This window comes from Erinaceus europaeus (genome assembly GCF_950295315.1).
Source record: "Erinaceus europaeus chromosome 5 unlocalized genomic scaffold, mEriEur2.1 SUPER_5_unloc_1, whole genome shotgun sequence".
In the NCBI taxonomy this organism is placed as follows: Eukaryota; Metazoa; Chordata; class Mammalia; order Eulipotyphla; family Erinaceidae; genus Erinaceus; species Erinaceus europaeus.
Genome location: NW_026647112.1, coordinates 637,109 through 661,967, shown reverse-complemented (window position 1 = coordinate 661,967; position 24,859 = coordinate 637,109). Strand labels below are relative to the sequence as shown.

At 58.3% G+C, this 24,859-nt stretch overlaps 1 protein-coding gene across 3 annotated transcripts; it reads right to left on the bottom strand.

The window, feature by feature from the left end:
* Nucleotides 1-8,430: 8,430 nt before the first annotated feature.
* CHAMP1 (chromosome alignment maintaining phosphoprotein 1) lies at nucleotides 8,431-20,215 on the bottom strand. Of its 3 annotated transcripts, none has more exons than XM_016195026.2 (2): nucleotides 20,104-20,215; nucleotides 8,431-11,860 (listed from the first exon to the last, which is right to left on the bottom strand). In XM_016195026.2, the coding sequence occupies exon 2, from the start codon at nucleotides 11,802-11,804 to the stop codon at nucleotides 9,285-9,287; it is 2,520 nt and encodes an 839-aa protein (XP_016050512.1). In that variant the 5' UTR covers nucleotides 11,805-11,860; nucleotides 20,104-20,215; the 3' UTR covers nucleotides 8,431-9,284. The 3 variants fall into 3 exon arrangements, with proteins under 3 accessions (XP_016050512.1, XP_060039732.1, XP_060039733.1); XM_060183749.1 differs by having other exon boundaries at nucleotides 20,053-20,173; XM_060183750.1 differs by having other exon boundaries at nucleotides 20,016-20,132.
* Between the last annotated feature and the right edge of the window lie 4,644 nt (nucleotides 20,216-24,859).

Genomic DNA, 24,859 nt, shown 5'->3' with positions numbered 1-24,859 from the left:
AGATGGAGGCATCAAAACCTTCTCAGACAAGCAACAGTTGAAGGAAGCAACCATCACCAAGGCTGCCCTGAAAGAAGTTCTGAAAGGTCTCCTATAAACAACCAGACCACCACAAATAGGACATATATCAAAACACTCTAAAACTCTTCAAGAATGGCGTTAAAATATCTTCAGTCTTTGATATCAATAAATGTCAATGGCCTGAATTCACCTATTAAAAGACACAGAGTAGGAAGATGGATCAGAAAACATAACCCAACAATATGCTGTCTACAGGAAACCCACCTAACTCAACAAGACAAACACAGACTTAAAGTGAAAGGATGGAAAACTATCATTCAAGCCAATGGCCCACAAAAAAAGGGCAGGAACAGCTATTCTCATATCTGACATGATAGACTTTAACATAGATAAGATTAAAAAAGATAGGAATGGACACTACTTAATGCTCAGAAGATCAGTCAATCAAGAGGACTTAACAATTATTAATATCTATGCACCCAATGAGAAGCCATCTAAATACATCAAACTTCTACTGAAAGAGCTACAGCAATATATTAACAGTAACACAATCATAGTAGGGGACTTCAACACCCCACTATCTCAACTTGACAGATCATCCAGGCAGAAAATCAGTAAAGACATAAGGGAGCTAAAGAAGAGATAGATAAACTAGAACTATTGGACATTTTCAGAGTCATTCATCCCAAGAAACTGGAATACACATTTTACTCAAATCCGCATGGATCATTCTCAAGGATAGACCATATGTTAGGCCACAAAGACAGCATCAGCCAATTCAAGAGCACTGAAATCATCCCAAGCATCTTCTCAGACCACAGTGGAATTAAACTAACACTTTGTTTAACTTTATGTACAGGTACCAGCACGATAGTAAAACCAACTGGTTTGCTCTGCTCTGTAAGATCCTCAAAGATACTCTGGCTCTTCCTTGGTGCCTCCAAGAGGCTGCTGCCGCAGATCCCTCATGAAGCCCAAGGTCACCAAAAGCAACTAAGACACTCCATGGTACCACTCAGGACAAGGCACCAAAATTAAGAGGAGCTGGAGGAAGCCCTAAGCACTGCTGATGGGTTAGCAGAAGGTTCGAAGGCCAGGCCACGTGCCCCAGAGGTGACTGACTGAGAACAGGAAGCTATGGCTCATGTTACTCAGTGGCTTCTGGAAGCTCCTGGGCCACAGCGCCTAGTGGCCTGGCACAGCCCCCAGGCCAAGGGCTGAGACCACTCGCAGGTCTCCCCCCAGCAGGAGGCCTGGAGAGCAGCCCCTGGGCAAGGGTCTCCCCCAGCTGGAGGCTTGGAGAGCAGCCCCTGGGCAAGGGTCTCCCCCAGATGGAGGCCTGGAGAGCAGCCCCTGGGCAAGGGTCTCCCCAAGTTGGAGGCCTGGAGAGCAGCTCCTGGGCAAGGGTCTCCCCCAAGCTAATGCAACCTCTGGCCAGGAAGCCACCAGCCCGACAACCAGCCAGGCAGCAAGTGTCCAGGGTTAAGGGTCTGCAGCCTTCAGTGCTGCTGGTGCTCCCCTCAGGGGAGACGAAGGCAGAGATGCAACTCTGCGGCTTTCCCCGGCCTGGGCCCGCATGGTACCCGCCAAGCACATGCCCAGGAACCAGATCACCACCACCCCTGGGGATGTCCCCAGCTCAGCACCCCCACCTCGCTGCCCACAATGCCCCAACCAGCAGGGCGGTGAACAGGGGCTAGGAACCCAATAAGACCTGGAATGAAAGGGACACGAGACATGAAAGAACGACAGCAAGACAGGTTTCTGATCAAGCTGCAAAATTTTATTGTGTTCACAGACATTATAAGGCTTTGGGGAAGGAGAGGGAATGCTGGAGGAGGGGGAGGGGGAGCAATCTTCAAAGCAGAATGTTCCTTGCAACAAATGGCGGAAACCAAACTGTGTGTTGACTCACTTGTGTTGACTCACTTGATTACTGATAAATGGTTTACCTGAGGGGAAATGGACTGCCCAGGGGGGAATTAACACTTGTCTTGAGGGGTTCCATAGTCTCAAAGCTTATCATCTATCAAGCAGAGAAATGGCTCCTGGCATATCCTCCCTTTGTTATAATTTAAATTGAGGCAGGCAATTGGGGGTGAGGAGTGGAGACCCTAACAGCAGGTTTGGTGGACATAACCAGAGGGGAGAAGTATTGACCCGATTCCTCCCGCGGGGTGAGTGCAAAACCAATCTTCCTGCATCTTATAAGGCTCTCGGTGTCTTTTTGGGGAGGGGAGGCAGAGCCACAGTTTCTAGGGAAACAATTTTTGTTGCTGACACCAACCTCCATGCAAATCAGGTTTGCTTCACGGGGGACTCAGAGGTGGACGATAGGGTCCTCCCCCTGCAGTGCTTTGCCTTGCACCCCTTACTGGTGTCCTGCCAAGGTTGGATGTCTCAATGCATAATTCTGAGTTTTATGCCATCCGAAAAGGGGGTCTGTCATCCTCAGGTTCAGCCAGGCCTCTGTCAGCCAAATCAAGTCTGTGATAATGTATTTGCAAAGGTTTTAATGCCAAGGAGTCAATCTGCCGTTTTATAAAATCAGTAATCTTATTAAAAATAAAGGGTCTTAAGGTAATCATTAACAAAAGACTAATAAGTTTCCATAAGGGGCTCTGTAGTGACTCAAGACTATTTGTGGTGGAGTCTATAACCTGTTGTAATTTGTCAGAAAATTCATGGGAGGAATATATAGAGTGTCCTAGCATGCCACCAGCAAGTCTAAGGGAAGCAGTCAGTGGATGTGATGTCCAGGGAAAGAAACACAGCACGTCTGGTCTGGTCAGCGCCAACTGATGAAATTTTTCTTCTTCATAGAGGGTCAGCTGTGGAACAAGCAAAACTAGGAGGCAAGGACCAGGTAGAGAAGAATTGACATGAAAATATAGGATGGTGTTTACCAAAACACAGAGGAGGTGCATACACATTAGAAGTCAAGGTGAGGTTCCTTGAACATCGAGGAATATTTTGAGAAAAGTGAGCAGTCAATAAGCATGCAAAGATGAAGTCAGCAGTGGTAGGTCAGCAGAAAGAGAAGACTTGGATAAGCTGGTGAGGTTAGCTGGGCTATATACTGCCATGGTGTCCTTTGTGGTAAGGACTTGCCAACAGGGACTCTGTGGATTTTGCAAGAACAATAATGTCATCCACCATAATAAAAGGAAAACAAACATGGACATCCAGTGTTGAAAAAGAGAAAAAGAATATGTCTCTGTGACTGGAAAAGTGGGTGGCTTTGTCAATGAGATACAATAAATGGACAATTCGAATTTTTGTAAATATTAAGAAGATTTAGTATGTTACTTCATTGACACTTTAGCCAACTGAATACTGGGGGGTGCATTCTCCTTTTTTTTTTTAAATTAAGCTTAAGGGTTTTAGTTTTTCTTGTTTGAGCTGTAGCCCACATAAATTTAGAAAAAATATTAACTGAGAAAAAAGTGTTTTTGTTTACTAAACATGGGCAGGTGAATTACATCAATCTGTCAGAGAGCATTGGCTTTTATCAATGGAGATTAATCTTAAAAGTCTGAATAGCAGGATCTTAATTAAACAATGCAGGAGCCAGTAAAGTGCTCTCACTATGGCAGGTCAAGCGTTACAATTTTAAGAGGCTTGTAAAAAAATGAGAAAAATTTTAGGATATGAGTGACTTTAGGAGTCATCACACACCCATAAATAAAAGATTAAAAATGTTTAGTTTTAAATCTTACCATATGAGCAGTCAGTTCTTCATGTGCAGATGTACCTATAATTATTTACTTAGGGAGAGAACTTGTACCAAGTTAATTGATGATCTAATGGTTAGAATTGGCTTGAGGTTTTTTTCTATGATTTTAGAAGGCTCTTTATTAGAATATACCAATATGTTATAGAAAGTCAATACCTAATGTGTTGACATGATAAAATGTTTACCATTTTTTAGCATTATTTTAAACTGATTAGACAGTTTAAGTACAATACTATAACTTTAGTTTACTAAGATCTTTACTCATCACAAGGCTATCATAAGTAAGCATAGATATAAAACTCTTAATAGATTTTGTTCCTTAGAACTCTAATATGGCAACTTAAAAGGCTAAAATAAAACCTCATAACTTAAATGTTCAAAATACTAATTTTGTTAAATCAGGATTTGCCAAAACAAATCTTCTATCAGACCAATAACACAATGTATTACCTTAATTTATCAAGAATAAACCTCTGGCAGTGTCTTAAAACAAACCAGATAATTTTTAAAAGCAGAAAGACATAAAGAGGAAAACCAGCGCAAAAGCCTCTGGCATGTAAATAATTAACATAACCATTGTATTATCTTTTACTAACCCAAGCCAGTCTTAAAAACAATTTTAAGTAAAATGTTAAACTTTGTTTGTTAGGATCTTTGTTTATCACAAAGCTATCACACCCTTAGGGCAGCTATGAACAAGGGTGGGTACACAACTTAATTGATGTTTCACTTTGATTTGGATAGGTAACTTAAAAAGCTAACATAAACCTTATAGCTGAAATGTTTAAAATAAATTTTTACTGTTAACATTTCTTTTAGATGACCATTTTACACTAAATAATTTTTTATCAGGCCAGGAATATGTTTAACCCTTTTTTTCTTGGCAAGGCCACACTGCTCTACACTGACTGGGTTATTAGAAAGCCAGTTCAAGCATGAAATTAACAAATTATCAAACAGTGGCAGTTGGTATTGGGGTGCTGGTAAGATTTACAATTTTTACAAGAGTGAGAGAGAGACTGCAGAGGCATTTTACCACGCCTAGATATCTCAGAAAATCTTTTAACTAATGAATTGATGCTGATATTAGCTATCAGAAGGACGAAACTGTCCTATATTTTACTTTGGTAAAGGTGTGCCAACTCTATGAGTCGGGATCTTTAAAACCACATTTAGCTTAACTAAATCTTATTTAAAACTTAAAACAAACTTTAGTTACTTAGGGGTTAACACACATTAATGAAAACAAGGTTAGCACAGACTTCAAAACAGACATTCTTGGTGAAGAGAAAAAATTTCCCTTTGAAAAACCGCTTTGGTTTTTGGATTCCTAACTCACAGACTATCTACCCAGGAGGGGTGTTTGTGGCTAGGGAATGATTGACTTCAGTCTTTGCCAATCTGTGGAGCAGGAGCTCTGTGCCATGATTGACTGTACGGGCAGAACAGGCGGACTTAGTTTACCTCCGCCGCGCAGAGAAAAATCTTTGAAATTTTTTTTTCTTGGGCTAAGGTACATTTTACAGTTTTAAAGAAACAAATCATTAAATTTCTATCAAAAGTGTGTACTGGTTCTCTGATTAATAGCTTTTAAGTTAAAGAGAACGTCTTGTTTGATTGATTTCATGAGGGAGATTAAAGGGAGGAGGACACCAATCGGGATTGTAGTGTTTGGGAACTTTAGTAAGTGCGGTGGAACCTATAGGGAGGGGGACAGGGCTTTTACTTTCATCGGGTGCTGGGAGGCTTTTGACTGGGTACTGGGGGATCAAGATAAATAATCACAGAAGGACATGGGGATGGGGTCTTTGTCCTAGACGGCGGACGTGAAAGTTGCCAGAGGACCTTTTCACCCTCTGTAATAAGGTTTTTAATATCAGGGTGATTATTATAAATTTTTAAGATATCATTAATTAAATTCCAGTAACAAAAGGCAGAAACAGGTACACTTTCAGGACCAAAAGACTGATAGTGATCGTTAAGATAGTCACCAATTCTTCTCCAACGCTTCTCATCTATAGTGCCTTCCTGGGGGAACCGGGGACAAATATTTCCAATATAATCTAAAAACTTCTTTAATTCTTTCTTTTTAACCCTAGTTCCTCGTGTCTTGAGTGACTCCTTGAGTCCTTTAATGAATAAATCTTGTTTGCTAAATTCATGTCCCATGGTTTTGCTTACCTCAGCCGCTGTGACACTCTCCTCCAGATGTGACTCACGGTCGGGTATCTCCGTGGTGATCTATGCGAGCCTTTCCGTTACCCCCTCAGCCGCGATGACTTTGTGAATTCAGATAGGCCTATCCTCTTGATCAGCGGAGTTCCTAGGTCCAGAAGGCTTCTTCGCCCCACGTTCCGGGCACCAGAATGCCCTGACCAGCAGGGCGGTGAACAGGGGCTAGGAACCCAATAAGACCTGGAATGAAAGGGACACGAGATACGAAGAATGACAGCAAGACAGGTTTCTGATCAAGCTGCAAAATTTTATTGTGAACACAGGCATTATAAGGCTTTGGGGAAGGAGAGGGAATGCTGGAGGAGGGGGAGGAGGAGCAATCTTCAAAGCAGAATGTTCCTTGCAACAAATGGCGGAAACCAAACTGTGTGTTGACTCACTTGTGTTGACTCACTTGATTACTGATAAATGGTTTACCTGAGGGGAAATGGCCTGCCCAGGGGGGAATTAACACTTGTCTTGAGGGGTTCCATTGTCTCAAAGCTTATCATCTATCAAGCAGAGAAATGGCTCCTGACACCACAACCCAGGGGCCACTGGCTCACCGCCCATCTCCAGCCCCACTGACACATCTAACCCAAGGACTGCAAATGGCAGGCTGAGTGAGGTGAGCAGGGCCTCACCCCTCCGTCCAGGGCCACTGCTTCCACACATGCGGGGTTGCTGTGCAGAGTGGCCAGCGACGGGGGCCCTCTGTCCTGCCGGAAGCCACTGTGACCACATCCATGCCCACCACAGGCCATGCCCACCACCCCTCACCTACCACGTGGCCAGTCCACAGCAGATGAGTCTGAGTCACTGACATCCAGGCGGGCAGGCGGGGAGCACAAGCCCGGCAGAGCCGATATGCCGCCAGGTGCACAGCCAGGCCACAGCGGGCCACCGCTGCCTTTCCTGCCCTCCCTCTAACAAAGCAAGGGACAACCCTATTTTAGTCACTACAGGTCTCAGTCCTCCCTGGCAAAGTGGGATGTCAGTGACTCAGAGACTCATCTGCATGTAGACACAGCTAGGGGAAACTTCCCTGCGTTGTTCCAAATCAGCTTCACACCATGTCAGGAAACACTTAGGTGAAGGCGAGGTGGGGAGGTCGCGCTGTGGTTCAGCACTGGGAGACATTAGCTGGCACACACCTGACCTAAGGGCACAGCCCAGCACTGTCAGTTCACACCTCATCCTGCTGCGACCGATGGGCTGGGGCTGATGGGCAGCCACGGGTAACGAGCTGGTAGTGGTACAGTGGAGGGCAGGGGGTGACAGGGTGGCAGCAGGTGTCTGGGGTTCCAGAACAGGCTGGTGAGGAAGCAGCACCACAGACCATCACACACTCTGACCTTGGAGGTTAAGGCAGACCTGGTGTGCGGAGACATCAGGATCTTCAGGCAGAACTGGGACCAGCACCGCCCACTCACCTCCCGGAGTTCCTGTGTGTGTCCCCCGCCAGGTCCCCGGGGACAAGGCCTGAGGCCTGCCTGGGCACAGGTAGGAGGCACTGGAGGCTGTGGGTATCACGCAGGGACCCCACCCAGAGCTGTGATCAGGAGGGGAGACGCGGCATCTTCCAGCACCTCAGCTGCCCCACGTGTGGGTGCCCTGCCGGCACCCAAAGGAAGGCAACCCCAGGACCCAGAGCTGGCTGTGCAGTGCCAGTGAAAGCTGCCTAGTGATCCGTCCCACACAAGCTTATCTGATTTTTTTTTCTGCCTCCAGGGTTATCGCTGGGGCTCAGGGCCTGCACTACCAAATCCACTGCCGGACGGCCATCTTTTTCCATTGTTGTTGCTGCTGTTGCTGGATAAGACAGAGAGAAATTAAGAGGGCAAGATAGAGGAGAAAGACAAGGCACTGGGTTAAGCACACAGTATGAAGTGCAAAGACGCATGCAAGGATCCTAGTTCGAGCCCAGGCTCCCCACCTACAGGGGGGTGGCTTCAGTCTTTCTCTCTCCCTCTTAATCTTCCCCATCTCTCTCAATTTCTGTCCTATCCAAAAAAAGAAAGGAAGAAAAAGAAAAGAAAAAGACACCTGCAGACTTGCCTCATCACTTGTGAAGCAAACCCCCGCAGGTAGGGAGCCTGGATGGGGGGTGCGGGGGACTCGAACCCAGATCCTTGCACCAGTCCTTGCACTCGTACTATGTGCACTCAATCTGGTGCACAACTGCCCAGTCCCCTATCTGATCCAACTCTACCCAAATTTCACACCTTCCCAAATGGCTATTGACTCTGCTCTCCCTGCTCCAAGCCCCTCAACTCCGGCTGGGCACCTGTTGAAGAGGCAGGCCGGACTGCTGGGAGCTGGGACATCTCTGAGCCCTGGATGTTCACACACTCACCTCCCCACAGAAAACCCAAGAGCCTCAGGAGAAGCTGCTCCGGATGGGGAAACAGAAGAGGAAATGTGTCAGACAAAAGGTCAAAAGAACATACCAGATGATGTTGACATGAAAGCCTGTTTTTATTTGATTAATACTTGTTAACAAAGTATTTTAAATTAAAATAACACACTGATAAACACAAGGTATTTACAGCAGCTATGAAAACGTGACATCGACAAAGCCTCAAACTGAAATGCCTATTTATAAAACGCCTACTGTGGGTCCAGAAGGTATTCAGCCGGCCTGAAGCAGACCCAAGAGGAGGAGGTACAAAGGCTGAACCACCTGGCTTCTACTAAGAGAGGCCTGTTGGTGAGAGCTCACAGGAAGGCACAGACCAGATCTCAGGAAGATACAGACAGAAAGATTCCAAGGAAACAAGCAGAGACAACGCCTACAGTCACCGTCGCTGTCAGTCTCCTACACGAGGCTAGAGACTGTCTGTGAAGCCTACTTTTTCCCACCAGCAGACAGCCAGCAATCCTGAGACTGCACTTCCCACATCTTCAAAGCTGCCCAGAAATAGATGAGCTGTACAGTTCTATGTATCAAACCAGAAAGGTTGTAACTAGAGATACACTTCTCAAATTCTCACACCTACACACTCCAATAATTTTCACTGTGTGAAAGAGATCACTCTTACAAAAACATACACATTAACTAGATGTTTATAACAATACAATTTGTTCATTCAATGGAATGTCTAGCTCTCCACAGTACTCATAAACACTGAAAGAAATGAGTGGAATCTGCTGCTCTGGAATGAACACTATGACTTCTAAGCCACACAGAGAGCATGAAGAAGCCACCGAGTGCTTACTCTCCTCTCCGCTGACACTACTCGAACACACTGGACACACTGCACCCACTGCCCCAGAGCTCCCTGGAAGCCCGGCACCTGCAGCCAACAGCAGCTCACACAGGCTGCTCTTCCAGTGGTGGCTCAAGAGCCTCCATCAGCTTCCTGCTCGCCTCTTCGTTATGCCTGCTCTGGCAGTGAGTCAAATGTTTCTTAAAGCCTCTAGGAAAATTTGACTCAAAATTACAACGTGGACATTTAAGTAAACTTTGCCCGTGGGCTGCTACGTGATTTTTGAGGAGAGATTCCAACAGAAAAGCCTTCCCGCAGATGGCACACTTGTACGGGCTGTGGACATTGTGCTTGTTCACCAGGTGGTGCAGGACAGCGCCCTTCTTCATGGCACGGCAGCAGCAGATCTTGCAGTAATACTTTCCCTTCCCTCGCTTCATGTACTTTGCAATCTCCTCCTCAGAGATGAAAGCCTCCTTCTCCTCAGTGAACTGCAGCACGTTTTTGGACTGCTCTGGGCCAGTCATGTCTGTCTTTTCTTTTCCAAAGTCAACGGACTCCACGTCAACCTGCTCCTGGTCACTGCTCGACTCTTGGCCCTTGATGTCCACGACGTCCAGGTCTGTCTTCACATACTCACTGCTGCTGAGTTCAGCATCAGAGCTCTCCTGATTGTCTCTCTTGAGCTTCTTAGAGGGAAATAAAACGTCCTCTGCAAGCTTCTTAGGTGAGGCTAATAGTTCCTCCCGAGACAAGAGATCATATTCTTGGTCATCTATGGATTCTGTTGGTAACTCTCCAACAGCTTTCTGAGACTCTGTGAAGACAGCCGCTTTGGGAAGCTCAGGAAAAAGGGTGTGCTTCCGAGGCTCTGGGAAAAGGGTGCGCTTCCGTGGCTCAGACGAAGTGGGCGAAACCGTTGTGGTGGACTCAGGAAATGGAGCGGGTTTCCTAGGCTCGGTGTCAACAGAGAGAACGGGCTTCCAGATGTCAGAGGACGTTTTAGGGGATTCTGAAGGTCCAGAGGGGCTTGGCTTCCGGGCGTCAGGGAAGACAGGCTTCTGAGGCTCCATGAAAAAGGAAGACTTCCAGAGATCAGGGGCAGCACCACAGGCGCCTTTCTGGGGCTCAGGGAAATCAAGTGCAGCCGCTTTCCGCTGCTCAGGAGAAAGCTTCCACAGTTCTGGGGACCCCGGGGTCTTTCTGAGCTCTGGGGACCCTGCTGGACTACGGATCTCTGGGGACAGGGAGGGGCCTGCTTTGCAGAGCTCAAGGGACACTGGAGGAACCGCCTTCCAATGTTCAGGTGACAAAGGGGGAGCTGTCTTCCGGAGCTCTGGCGGGCCGGACTTCCATGACTCCGGAGATGTAGGAGGAGTTTTCCAGGAACCAGGAGAGACTGAAGATGACTTCCAGGATGCAGGGGAAACCGACGGAGCTGGCTTCCAAGGCCCAGGGGACACAGATGGAATTGGCTTCCAAGGCCCAGGGGACACAGAGGGGGCAGGCTTAGCTGGTTTCCAAGGTCCAGAGGATGCTGAAGAGCCAGATTTCCAAGATCTGGGGGACCCGGGGGGCCCTGGCTTCCAAGAGCCTGGAGATGCAGCCGGGGCTGGCCTCCTGGGCTCAGGGGAGACAGCGGGGAGTGGCTTCCGGGGCTCAGGAGACTCTGCCGGAGATGGCTTCCGGGGCTCAGGAGAGAGCGTCTGGCCTGGCTTCCGGGACTCTGGAGACGCAGAGGGGGGTGGCCCCCAAGGCTCAGGAGAGAGCGTCTGGCCTGGCTTCCAGGACTCCAGAGACACAGAGGGGGATGGCCCCCAAGGCTCAGGAGAGAGCGTCTGGCCTGGCTTCCGGGACTCTGGAGACACAGAGGGGGGTGGCCCCCAAGGCTCAGGCGAAGCAGCCAGAACTGGTGACTCTGGGGATGAGGCTGAAGGAGGCCCCAATACTTCTGAGAAGTGGGAGTGCTTCTGTGACCTGGGATTGGGCAGAGTAGCCTTCACAGGCTCAGGTGACACAGGAGCAAGTCTCTGTGCTTCAGGGGAAGGAATGGGAATTAGTTTCTGGCACTCAGAAACAGGCGTTGGTCTGGAAAGTTCTGGAGACGAGACAGGGGCAGGAGGTTCCTGGTGCTCAGGAGAAGCAGTGGAGCTGGGCTGGTGCTCCAACGGGGACTCACAAGTGGGCTTTGGCTCTGGACACAGAACTGGGGCAGGTTTCTGCGTATCCATGGCAACGGTGGGCCCAGCTCTAAGGAGCTCTGCGGAGTTAGAGGGTGTTTTCTGCAGTTCCCAAAAAGGACTTTTCCCAGACTCTGTGTCTTTGTTTGACTGATTCTTTTGTTTCTCGGCCCATTTCTCTGGACCTGAATGCTGGGCCGTGATGTGGTGATACACATTAGAGTACATCTTGCTGGTGAAGAAACACTTGTGGCAGTGAAACAGTCTTGCACTCTTCTGGTAAAATATCATCTTCCCTAGCCCACCGGCATCCATCTCATCACAGAACTCGGGATGGACTGTCCCCATGTGGATCTGTACATTCTCACGGTCGGAACCTCGGAAGCCGCAGTGCTCACACTCCAGACGTGCCAACAGCATCTGGGGTTCCCGGAGTACTTCCATCTTCCCTGATGAAGTGAGAGAGCGCACAAGTGTATCCTTTAGAGGTTTTCAAAGTGCTGTGACAAAAGCAAAATTTAAAGCTGTTTAGAATCAGACCTCAGGGACAAGTTCCAGGCTGGGTGTGCACAGGGGATACTGACCAGACCCTGACACCCTCACACACTGATCAGACCCTGACACCCCCCCCACACACACAGACCAGACCCTGACACCCTCCACACACACACAGACCAGATCCTGACAACCTCCTCACACACTGACCAGACCCTGACACCCTCACACACTGATCAGACCCTGACACCATCACACACTGGTCAGACGCTGACACCCTCCACACACACTGACCAGACCCTGACACCCTCCACACACACTGACCAGACCCTGACACCCTCCTCACACACACAGATCAGACCCTGACAACCTCCTCACACACTGACCAGACCCTGACACCCTCACACACTGATCAGACCCTGACACCGTCACACACTGATCAGACCCTGACACCCTCCACACACACTGACCAGACCCTGACACCCTCACACACTGATCAGACCCGACACCATCACACACTGGTCAGACGCTGACACCCTCCACACACACTGACCAGACCCTGACACCCTCCACACACACTGACCAGACCCTGACACCCTCCTCACACACACAGATCAGACCCTGACAACCTCCTCACACACTGACCAGACCCTGACACCCTCACACACTGATCAGACCCTGACACCGTCACACACTGATCAGACCCTGACACCCTCCACACACACTGACCAGACCCTGACACCCTCACACACTGATCAGACCCTGACAACCTCCTCACACACTGACCAGACCCTGACACCCTCACACACTGATCAGACCCTGACACCGTCACACACTGATCAGACGCTGACACCCTCCACACACACTGACCAGACCGACACCCTCCACACACTGACCAGCCCCTGACACCCTCCTCACACACTGGTCAGACGCTGACACCCTCCTCACACACTGACCAGCCCCTCACACCCTCCCACACAGACCAGCCCGACACCCTCCTCACACACTGACCAGACCCTGACAACCACCTCACACACACTGACGAGACCTGACAGCCTCCACACACTGACCAGACCCTGACACCCTCCTCACATACTGACCAGACCCTGACAACCTCCACACACACTCACCAGACCCTGACACCCTCCTCACACACTGATCAGACCCTGACACCCTCCTCACACACACTGAGCAGACCCAGACAACCTCCTTTCACACTTATCAGACCCTGACAAACTCCTCACACACTGACCAGACCCTGACACCCTCCACACACACTCACCAGACCCTGACCTCCACACACACTCACCAGACCCTGACAACCTCCACACACACTCACCAGACCCTGACCTCCACACACACTCACCAGACCCTGACAACCTCCACACACACTCACCAGACCCTGACACCCTCCACACACTGACCAGACCCTGACACCCTCCTCACACACTGACCAGACCCTGACACCCTCCACACACTGACCAGACCCTGACACCCTCCACACACTGACCAGATCCTAACACGGTCCACACTGACCAGACCCTGACACCCTCCACACACTGACCAGACTCTGACACCCTCCACACACTGACCAGACCCTGACACCCTCCACACTGACCAGACCTTGAAACCCTCCACACACACTGACCAGACCCTGACACCCTCCACACACTGACCAGACCTTGAAACCCTCCACACACACTGACCAGACCCTGACACCCTCCACACACACTGACCAGACCCTGACACCCTCCACACACTGACCAGACCTTGAAACCCTCCACACACACTGACCAGACCCTGACACCCTCCACACACACTGACCAGACCCTGACACCCTCCACACACACTGACCAGACCCAGACAATCTCCTCACACACTGCCCATACCCTGACACCCTCCTCACACACTGACCAGACCCTGACAACCTCCTCACACACACTGACCAGATCTGACAGCCTCCACACACTGACCAGATGACAACCTCCTCACACATACTCACCAGACCCTGACACCCTCCACACACACTGACCAGAACCTGACACCCTCCACATACACTGACTAGACCTTGAAAGCCTCCACACACACTGACCAGACCCTGATACCCTCCACACACACTGACCAGACCCTGACACTCTCCACACACACTGACCAGACCCTGACACCCTCCTCACATACTGACCAGACCCTGACAACCTCCACACACTCTGACCAGACCCTGAAACCCTCCACACAAACTGACCAGACCCTGACACCCTCCACACACACTGACCAAACCCTGACACCCTCAGGCCACAGCTTAGGGCAATGCAGACCATCAGAATCACCAGGAAGGATGATGCAGGAGGGACTCGGCAACATGCTTCACACACCCGGGCTAATAGCAACAGGGGCCCCTCATCAGACGGCTCCCACTACCCAGGCACCTCAAGGCCCTGCTTGCTGCACCCAGGGGGTGCCCACACAGCCCCGGTGCCCCCTCACAAACCCCAAGTGCCCCACACAGCCCAGGTGCCCCACACAGCCCCGGGTGCCCCACACAGACCCCGGGTGCCCCACACAGCCCAAGTGCCCCTCACAGCCACGGGTACCCCACACAGCCCGGGTGCCCGACAAGCCCCGGGTGCCCCACACAAAACGGGTGCCCCATCACAGCCCAGGTGCCCCACACAGACACCAGGTGCCACACACAAACAGGGTGACCCTCACAGCCCCGGGTGCCCCACACACTCCCGGGTACCCCACACAGAGCCCGGGTGACCAACACAGCCTCGGTGACCCACATAGCCCGAGTGCACCTCACAGACCCCGGGTGTCCCACACAGACCCCAAGTGCCCCTCACAGACCCGGGTGCCCCTCACAGACCCGGTGTCCCACACAGACCCGGGTGCCCCACACAGCCCAGGTGCCCCTCAGAGCCCAGGTGCCCCTCACAGCCCGGGTGACCAACACAGACCGGGGTGCCCCACACAGACCCGGGTGCCCCTCAGAGCCCGGGTGCCCCTCACAGACCCCGGTTGCCCCTCACAGCCCGGGTGACCCACACAGACCCGGGTGCCACACACAGACCCGGGTGCCCCTCACAGCCCCGGGTGTCCCTCACAGCCCGGGTGCCCCTCACAGCCCCGGGTGCCCCTCACAGCCCGGGTGCCCCTCACAGCCCGGGTGTCCCTCACAGCCCCGGGTGACCCTCACAGACCCCGGGTGCCCCTCACAGCCCTGGGTGCCCCTCACAGCCCGGGTGCCCCTCAAAGCCCGGGTGCCCCTCACAGCCCCGGGTGTTCCTCACAGCCCCGGGTGTTCCTCACAGACCCCGGGTGCCCCTCACAGCCCCGGGTGCACAACACAGCCCCGGGTGAGCCTCACAGCCCGGGTGCCCGACACAGCCCCGGGTGCCCCTCACAGACCCCGGGTGCCCCTCACAGACCCCGGGTGCCCCTCACAGCCCCGGGTGCCCCTCACAGCCCCAGGTGCCCCTCACAGCCCCGGGTGCCCCCTCACAGACCCCAGGTGCCCCTCAAAGCCCGGGTGCCCCACACAGACCCGGGTGCCCCACACAGCCCGGGTGCCCCTCACAGCCCGGGTGCCCGACACAGCCCCGGGTGCCCCACACAGCCCCGGGTGCCCCTCACAGACCCCGGGTGCCCCTCACAGCCCGGGTGCCCCTCACAGACCCCGGGTGCCCCTCACAGACCCCGGGTGCCCCTCACAGCCCGGGTGCCCCTCACAGACCCGGGTGCCCCACACAGACCCGGGTGCCCCACACAGCCCGGGTGCCCCACACAGCCCCGGGTGCCCCACACAGACCCCAGGTGCCCCACACAGCCCGGGTGCCCCTCACAGCCCCGGGTGCCCCTCACAGCCCCAGGTGCCCCTCACAGCCCCGGGTGCCCCCTCACAGACCCCAGGTGCCCCTCAAAGCCCGGGTGCCCCACACAGACCCGGGTGCCCCACACAGCCCGGGTGCCCCTCACAGCCCGGGTGCCCGACACAGCCCCGGGTGCCCCACACAGCCCCGGGTGCCCCTCACAGACCCCGGGTGCCCCTCACAGCCCGGGTGCCCCTCACAGACCCCGGGTGCCCCTCACAGCCCGGGTGCCCCTCACAGACCCGGGTGCCCCACACAGACCCGGGTGCCCCACACAGCCCGGGTGCCCCACACAGCCCCGGGTGCCCCACACAGACCCCAGGTGCCCCACACAGCCCGGGTGCCCCTCACAGCCCGGGTGTCCCTCACAGCCCCGGGTGCCCCTCACAGCCCGGGTGCCCCTCACAGCACGGGTGCCCGACACAGCCCGGGTGCCCCTCACAGCCCGGGTGCCCCTCACAGCCCCGGGTGCCCCTCACAGTCCGGGTGCCCGACACAGCCCGGGTGCCCCTCACAGCCTGGGTGCCCCTCACAGCCCCGGGTGCCCCACACAGCCCGGGTGCCACTCACAGACCCGGGTGCCCCACACAGCCCGGGTGCCCCTCACAGCCCGGGTGCCCCACACAGCCCGGGTGCCCCTCACAGCCCGGGTGCCCCTCACAGCCCAGGAGCCCCTCACAGACCCCGGGTGCCCCTCACAGCCCGGGTGCCCCACACAGACCCGGGTGCCCCTCACAGCCCCGACTGCCCCTCACAGCCCGGGTGCCCCTCACAGACCCCGGGTGCCCCTCACAGCCCCGGGTGCCCCTCACAGCCCCGGGTGCCCCTCACAGACCGGGTGCCCCTCACAAACCGGGTGCCCCTCACAGCCCGGGTGCCCGACACAGCCCGGGTGCCCCTCACAGCCCCGGGTGCCCCACACAGCCCGGGTGCCCCTCACAGACCCGGGTGCACCACACAGCCCGGGTGCCCCTCACAGCCCAGGTGCCCCTCACAGCCCGGGTGCCCCACACAGCCCCGGGTGCCCCACACAGCCCCGGGTGCCCCACACAGCCCGGGTGTCCCTCACAGCCCGGGTGCCCCACACAGAACCCGGGTGCCCCTCACAGCCCGGGTGCCCCACACAGCCCCGGGTGCCCCACACAGCCCGGGTGCCCCTCACAGCCCGGGTGCCCCACACAGCCCGGGTGCCCCTCACAGACCCTGGTGCCCCACACAGCCCGGGTGTCCCTCACAGCCCGGGTGCCCCTCACAGCCCGGGTGTCCCTCACATCCCGGGTGCCCCTCACAGACCGGGTGCCCCTCACAGCCCCGGGTGCACCACACAGCCCGGGTGCCCCACACAGCCCGGGTGCCCCTCACAGCCCGGGTGCCCCACACAGCCCGGGTGCCCCTCACAGCCCGGGTGCCCCTCACAGCCCGGGTGCCCCACACAGCCCCGGGTGCCCCACACAGCCCGGGTGTCCCTCACAGCCCGGGTGCCCCACACAGACCCCGGGTGCCCCTCACAGCCCGGGTGCCCCTCACAGCCCGGGTGCCCCACACAGCCCCGGGTGCCCCACACAGCCCCGGGTGCCCCACACAGCCCGGGTGCCCCTCACAGCCCGGGTGCCCCACACAGCCAGGGTGCCCCTCACAGACCCTGGTGCCCCACACAGCCCGGGTGTCCCTCACAGCCCGGGTGCCCCTCACAGCCCGGGTGTCCCTCACATCCCGGGTGCCCCTCACAGCCCGGGTGTCCCTCACAGCCCCGGGTGCCCCTCACAGCCCGGGTGCCCCACACAGCCCGGGTGCCCCACACAGCCCGGGTGCCCCTCACAGCCCTGGGTGCCCCACACAGCCCGGGTGCCCCACACAGCCCGGGTGCCCCTCACAGACCCGTGTGCCCCACACAGCCCGGGTGCCCCTCACAGCCCCGGGTGCCCCACACAGCCCGGGTGCCCCTCACAGCGCGGGTGCCCCACACAGCCCGGGTGCCCCACACAGCCCGGGTGCCCCTCACAGCGCGGGTGCCCCTCACAGCCCGGGTGCCCCTCACAGACCCGGGTGCCCCTCACAGTCCGGGTGCCCCTCACAGACCCCGGGTGCCCCACACAGCCCGGGTGCCCCTCACAGCCCGGGTGCCCCTCACAGCCCGGGTGCCCCACACAGCCCGGGTGCCCCTCACAGCCCGGGTGTCCCTCACAGCCCGGGTGTCCCTCACAGCCCGGGTGCCCCACACAGCCCGGGTGTCCCTCACAGCCCGGGTGCCCCTCACAGACCCCGGGTGCCCCTCACAGCCCGGGTGCCCCACACAGCCCGGGTGTCCCTCACAGCCCGGGTGCCCCTCACAGCCCGGGTGTCCCTCACAGCCCCGGGTGCCCCTCACAGCCCGGGTGCCCCTCACAGCCAGGGTGCCCCTCACAGCCCGGGTGCCCCTCACAGCCCGGGTGCCCCTCACAGCCCCGGGTGCCCCTCACAGCCCGGGTGCCCCTCACAGCCCGGGTGCCCGACACAGCCCAGGTGCCCCACACAGCCCGGGTGTCCCTCACAGCCCGGGTGCCCCTCACAGACCCCGGGTGCCCCTCACAGCCCGGGTGCCCCACACAGCCCGGGTGTCCCTCACAGCCCGGGTGCCCCTCACAGCCCGGGTGTCCCTCACAGCCCCGGGTGCCCCTCACAGCCCGGGTGCCCCTCACAGCCAGGGTGCCCCTCACAGCCCGGGTGCCCCTCACAGCCAGGGTGCCCCTCACAGCCCCGGGTGCCCCTCACAGCCCGGGTGTCCCTCACAGCCCGGGTGCCCGACACAGCCCGGGTGCCCCTCACAGCCCGGGTGCCCCACACAGTCCGGGTGCCCCTCACAGCCCGGGTGCCCCACACAGCCGGGTGTCCCTCACAGCCCGGGTGCCCGACACAGCCCGGGTGCCCCACACAGCCCGGGTGCCCCTCACAGCCCGGGTGCCCCACACAGCCCGGGTGTCCCTCACAGCCCGGGTGCCCCTCACAGCCCGGGTGTCCCTCACAGCCCCGGGTGCCCCTCACAGCCCGGGTGCCCCTCACAGCCAGGGTGCCCCTCACAGCCCGGGTGCCCCTCACAGCCAGGGTGCCCCTCACAGCCCCGGGTGCCCCTCACAGCCCGGGTGTCCCTCACAGCCCGGGTGCCCGACACAGCCCGGGTGCCCCTCACAGCCCGGGTGCCCCTCACAGCCCGGGTGCCCCACACAGTCCGGGTGTCCCTCACAGCCCGGGTGCCCCACACAGCCCGGGTGCCCCACACAGCCCGGGTGCCCGACACAGCCCGGGTGCCCCTCACAGCCCGGGTGCCCCACACAGCCCGGGTGCCCGACACAGCCCGGGTGCCCCTCACAGCCCGGGTGCCCCTCACAGCCCGGGTGTCCCTCACAGCCCGGGTGCCCCACACAGCCCGGGTGTCCCTCACAGCCCGGGTGCCCCTCACAGCCCGGGTGCCCCTCACAGCCCCGGGTGCCCCTCACAGCCCGGGTGTCCCTCACAGCCCGGGTGCCCGACACAGCCCGGGTGCCCCTCACAGCCCGGGTGCCCCACACAGTCCGGGTGCCCCTCACAGCCCGGGTGCCCCACACAGCCGGGTGTCCCTCACAGCCCGGGTGCCCGACACAGCCCGGGTGCCCCACACAGCCCGGGTGCCCCTCACAGCCCGGGTGCCCCACACAGCCCGGGTGTCCCTCACAGCCCGGGTGCCCCTCACAGCCCGGGTGTCCCTCACAGCCCCGGGTGCCCCTCACAGCCCGGGTGCCCCTCACAGCCAGGGTGCCCCTCACAGCCCGGGTGCCCCTCACAGCCAGGGTGCCCCTCACAGCCCCGGGTGCCCCTCACAGCCCGGGTGTCCCTCACAGCCCGGGTGCCCGACACAGCCCGGGTGCCCCTCACAGCCCGGGTGCCCCTCACAGCCCGGGTGCCCCACACAGTCCGGGTGTCCCTCACAGCCCGGGTGCCCCACACAGCCCGGGTGCCCCACACAGCCCGGGTGCCCGACACAGCCCGGGTGCCCCTCACAGCCCGGGTGCCCCACACAGCCCGGGTGCCCGACACAGCCCGGGTGCCCCTCACAGCCCGGGTGCCCCTCACAGCCCGGGTGTCCCTCACAGCCCGGGTGCCCCACACAGCCCGGGTGTCCCTCACAGCCCGGGTGCCCCTCACAGCCCGGGTGCCCCTCACAGCCCCGGGTGCCCCACACAGCCCGGGTGCCCCTCACAGACCCCGGGTGCCCCACACAGCCCGGGTGCCCCTCACAGCCCGGGTGCCCCTCACAGCCCGGGTGCCCCTCACCCACCATATCCGCAGCCCCGCCCGCAGCCCCCGCTGCTCGCCTTTCTCCTCCTCCCTGTCGCCCTCAGCCGCCCTTCGCGATGCCACCTCACCCGCGGCGCCCGGCCCAGCAGCTCCGCACAGAGAAGGCGGCCAGGCCTCCGCGCCGCTCCCTAATGGTGGTCGGGCCCGCGCATGCGCGAGCCGGCGCCTGCGCGCGCGCCAATGCACCCGAGGGATGACGGGAAGGACCGCGCACCGCCCCGGACCAATCACACGCGCGCGTCGACATGGAGCCCTGTGTCCCCGGAAGTAACCGGCCAGTGGGCTTCCGGCAGCGGCCCGGCGTGAAAGTGGTTCCCGGTCGTAGCCCTCAAGTGTGCGGGCGGGGAGTGTTCCCCCCCGACCTGACTCTCCGGCTCCGCCTCCACCTCGGGGGACATTCGGGTGTCATCGTGGGGCTCCTCCCGGGGCTGGGGAGTGGGCATGGGGGTCCTGGGGGCTGGGGAGTGGGCATGGGGGCTGGGGAGTGGGCATGGGGGTCCTGGGGGCTGGGGAGTGGGCATGGGGGCTGGGGAGTGGGCATGTGGGTCCTGGGGGCTGGGGAGTGGGCATGGGGGCTGGGGAGTGGGCATGGGGGTCCTGGGGGCTGGGGAGTGGGCATGGAGGCTGGGGAGTGGGCATGGGGGTCCTGGGGGCTGGGGAGTGGGCATGGAGGCTGGGGAGTGGGCATGGGGGGGTCCTGGGGGCTGGGCAGTGGGCATGGGGAGTGGGCATGGGGGGTCCTCCCGGGGCTGGGCAGTGGGCATGGGGGGTCCTCCCGGGGCTGGGGAGTGAGCATGGGGGTCCTCCCGGGGCTGGGGAGTGGGCATGGGGGTCCTGTGGGCTGGGGAGTGGGCATGGGGGGTCCTCCCGGGGCTGGGGAGTGGGCATGGGGGGTCCTCCCGGGGCTGGGGAGTGAGCATGGGGGTCCTCCTGGGGGCTGGGGAGTGGGCCTGGGGGGTCCTCCTGGGGCTGGGGAGTCGGCATGGAGGCCCTCCTGTGGGCTGGGGAGTGGGCATGGGGTCCTCCCGGGGCTGGGGAGTGGGCATGGGGTCCTCCCGGGGCTGGGGAGTGGGCATGGGGGTCCTCCTGTGGGCTGGGGAGTGGGCATGGGGTCCCCCTGGGGGCTGGGGAGTGGGCATGGGGGTCCTCCTGGGGCTGGGGAGTGGGCATGGGGTCCTCCCGGGGCTGGGGAGTGAGCATGGGGGTTCCCCCTGGGGGCTGGGGAGTGGGCATGGGGGTCCTCCTGGGGCTGGGGAGTCGGCATGGAGGTCCTCCCGGGGCTGGGGAGTGGGCATGGGGGTCCTCCTGTGGGCTGGGGAGTGGGCATGGGGTCCCCCTGGGGGCTGGGGAGTGGGCATGGGGGTTCTCCTGGGGGCTGGGGAGTGGGCATGGGGGTCCTCCTGGGGGCTGGGGAGTGGGCATGGGGTCCTCCTGGGGCTGGGGAGTGGGCATGGGGGTCCTCCTGGGGCTGGGGAGTGGGCATGGGGGTTCCCTCTGGGGGCTGGGGAGTGGGCATGGGGGTCCTCCTGGGGCTGGGGAGTGGGCATGGGGGTCCTCCTGTGGGCTGGGGAGTGGGCATGGGGTCCTCCCGGGGCTGGGGAGTGGGCATGGGGTCCTCCCGGGGCTGGGGAGTGGGCATGGGGGTCCTCCTGTGGGCTGGGGAGTGGGCATGGGGTCCCCCTGGGGGCTGGGGAGTGGGCATGGGGGTTCTCCTGGGGCTGGGGAGTGGGCATGGGGTCCTCCCGGGGCTGGGGAGTGAGCATGGGGGTTCCCCCTGGGGGCTGGGGAGTGGGCATGGGGGTCCTCCTGGGGCTGGGGAGTCGGCATGGAGGTCCTCCCGGGGCTGGGGAGTGGGCATGGGGGTCCTCCTGTGGGCTGGGGAGTGGGCATGGGGTCCCCCTGGGGGCTGGGGAGTGGGCATGGGGGTTCTCCTGGGGGCTGGGGAGTGGGCATGGGGGTCCTCCTGGGGGCTGGGGAGTGGGCATGGGGTCCTCCTGGGGCTGGGGAGTGGGCATGGGGGTCCTCCTGGGGCTGGGGAGTGGGCATGGGGGTTCCCTCTGGGGGCTGGGGAGTGGGCATGGGGGTCCTCCTGGGGCTGGGGAGTGGGCATGGGGGTCCTCCTGTGGGCTGGGGAGTGGGCATGGGGGTCCTCCTGTGGGCTGGGGAGTGGGCATGGGGTCCCCCTGGGGGCTGGGGAGTGGGCATGGGGGTCCTCCTGGGGGCTGGGGAGTGGGCATGGGGGTCCTCCTGGGGCTGGGGAGTGGGCTTGGGGGTCCTCCTGGGGCTGGGGAGTGGGCATGGGGGTCCTCCTGGGGCTGGGGAGTGGGCATGGGGGGTCCTCCTGTGGGCTGGGGAGTGGGCCTGGGGGGCCCTCCTGTGGGCTGGGGAGTGGGCATGGGGTCCTCCCGGGGCTGGGGAGTGAGCATGGGGGTTCCCCCTGGGGGCTGGGGAGTGGGCATGGGGGTCCTCCTGGGGCTGGGGAGTGGGCATGGGGGTCCTCCTGGGGCTGGGGAGTCGGCATGGAGGTCCTCCCGGGGCTGGGTAGTGGGCATGGGGGTCCTCCTGGGGGCTGGGGAGTGGGCATGGGGGTCCTCCTGGGGGCTGGGGAGTGGGCATGGGGGTCCTCCTGGGGGCTGGGGAGTGGGCATGGGGGTCCTCCTGGGGCTGGGGAGTGGGCATGGGGGTCCTCCTGGGGGCTGGGGAGTGGGCATGGGGGTCCTCCTGGGGCTGGGGAGTCGGCATGGAGGTCCTCCCGGGGCTGTGGAGTGGGCATGGGGGGTCCTCCTGGGGCTGGGGAGTCGGCATGGAGGTCCTCCCGGGGCTGGGGAGTGGGCCTGGGGGGCCCTCCTGTGGGCTGGGGAGTGGGCATGGGGGTCCTCCTGGGGCTGGGTAGTGGGCATGGGGGGCCCTCCTGGGGGCTGGGCAGTGGGCATGGGGGGTCCCCCTGGGGGCTGGGGAGTGGGCATGGGGGTCCTCCTGGGGGCTGGGGAGTGGGCATGGGGGTCCTCCTGGGGGCTGGGGAGTGGGCATGGGGGGTCCTCCCGGGGCTGGGGAGTGAGCATGGGGGTCCTCCTGGTGGCTGGGGAGTGGGCATGGGGGTCCTCCTGGGGCTGGGGAGTGGGCATGGGGGTTCCCTCTGGGGGCTGGGGAGTGAGCATGGGGGTCCTCCTGGTGGCTGGGGAGTGGGCATGGGGGGCCCTCCTGGGGGCTGGGGAGTCGGCATGGGGGCTCTTCCCGGGTCTGGGGAGTGGGCACGGGGTTCCCCCTGTGGGCTGGGGAGTCGGCATGGGGGGTCCTGGGGATTGTGCTTCGGCAGTGAGCCGGAGCTCCATGGCACCAGTACATCTGGGCGTCGGTCATCTCCCCCCCCCCATGCATCTTCCCCCGGACCTTTTTGTAAATAGAAGGTTCTAGAATGCAGCTGCTTGTTGGTTTCAGACAGGGCCCTGCACAAGGACCACACTCTCAGGCCTGAGCTGAGCAGGTGTCTGTCTGTCCTCACCCTCTGTCTCCCCCTCTTCTCTCAATTTCTCTTCTTCCTAACAAATGGAAAGAGGAAAAAAGGGGAAACGGCCATCAGGAGTGGTGGTTTCGCAGTGCCCACAGGGAGCCCCAGCAACTGAAGGCAAAACAGCGATAAAAAGCCATTACCTGACCTGTCAAGTCATTTGTCAAAAGAGAAACCCTCCTGCGTCTGCAGAGGACGGGCTCCACCCAGTCGCTGCCGCCAGCTGCGTGCTGGTCTTCTGCCTCTGAATGTTGTTCTAGCGTGTTTTCCTCTAGCTTTTCTTTTCTTTTTTTTTTTTTATCTTTTGTGACCAGACTGAGGCCTGGTACCTGCATGGTTCCACCATTCCTGGTGGCTTTTTTTTTTTTTCCTTTAGAGGGGAGAGATACAGAAGGAAATCCACTACTCTACTACTCATGAAGCTTCCCCCCCATAGTTGGGGGCTGAGAATAGGAACCCAGGTCCTCACACTTAGAAAGGTATATTCTTCCCCACTTCACAGGCGGTGAAGCAGGTCTGCAGGTGTCTATCTTCCTCTCCCCGTCTGCCCCTCCTCTCTCCATCTCTCTGTCCCGTCCAACAACAACGACATCAATAACAACAATAATTCCCAGTTCGAACCCCGGTTCCCCACCTGCAGGGGAGTCGCTTCACAGGCGGTGAAGCAGGTCTGCAGGTGTCTATCTTTCTCTCCTCCTCTCTGTCTTCCCCTCCTCTCCCCATCTCTCTCTGTCCCATCCAACAACGACAACAACAATAATAACTACAACAATAAAACAACAAGGGCAACAAAAGGGAATAAATAAATAAAATAAATATAAAAAAATTAAAAAAATAACAACAATAATAACTACAACAATAAAACAAAGGCAACAAAAGGGAATAAATAAATATTTTTAAAAAAGAAAAAATAGAAAGGTATGTTCTCCACTGGGAGAGCCAGTAACCACCACATGTGGATTTTCTGACTGACTTCCAAAATACGGCAGTTGTGTGCATGTGTGGTAGTGTGCTATTGTGCATTTAACAAGCCTTCCTGAGGTCTCTAAGAAGGTTGTGTCCCAGCCATGCATTGCTTGCCTGGTTGGTTTTCCCACTGTTGTTAAATAACTGTTCAGCTCTTTTGCCTAGTAAAAAATGAATGACCTGATTTTTCTTATTGATTTGTACAAGTTTTGTATATTTTAGAACTGAGATTTTGCAAATATCTTATTTCTGTGACTTTTTAAAGTCTTTTTTTTTTTTTTTTTTACCAGAGCACTGATCAGCTCTGGCTTACGTTGGTGCAGGGGATCGAACCTGGGACTTTGAAACCT

Excerpts from the sequence above, each read along its gene's own strand:
- CHAMP1 (XM_016195026.2), bottom strand. The coding sequence starts at position 11,804 with ATGGAAGTACTCCGGGAACCCCAGATGCTGTTGGCACGTCTGGAGTGT.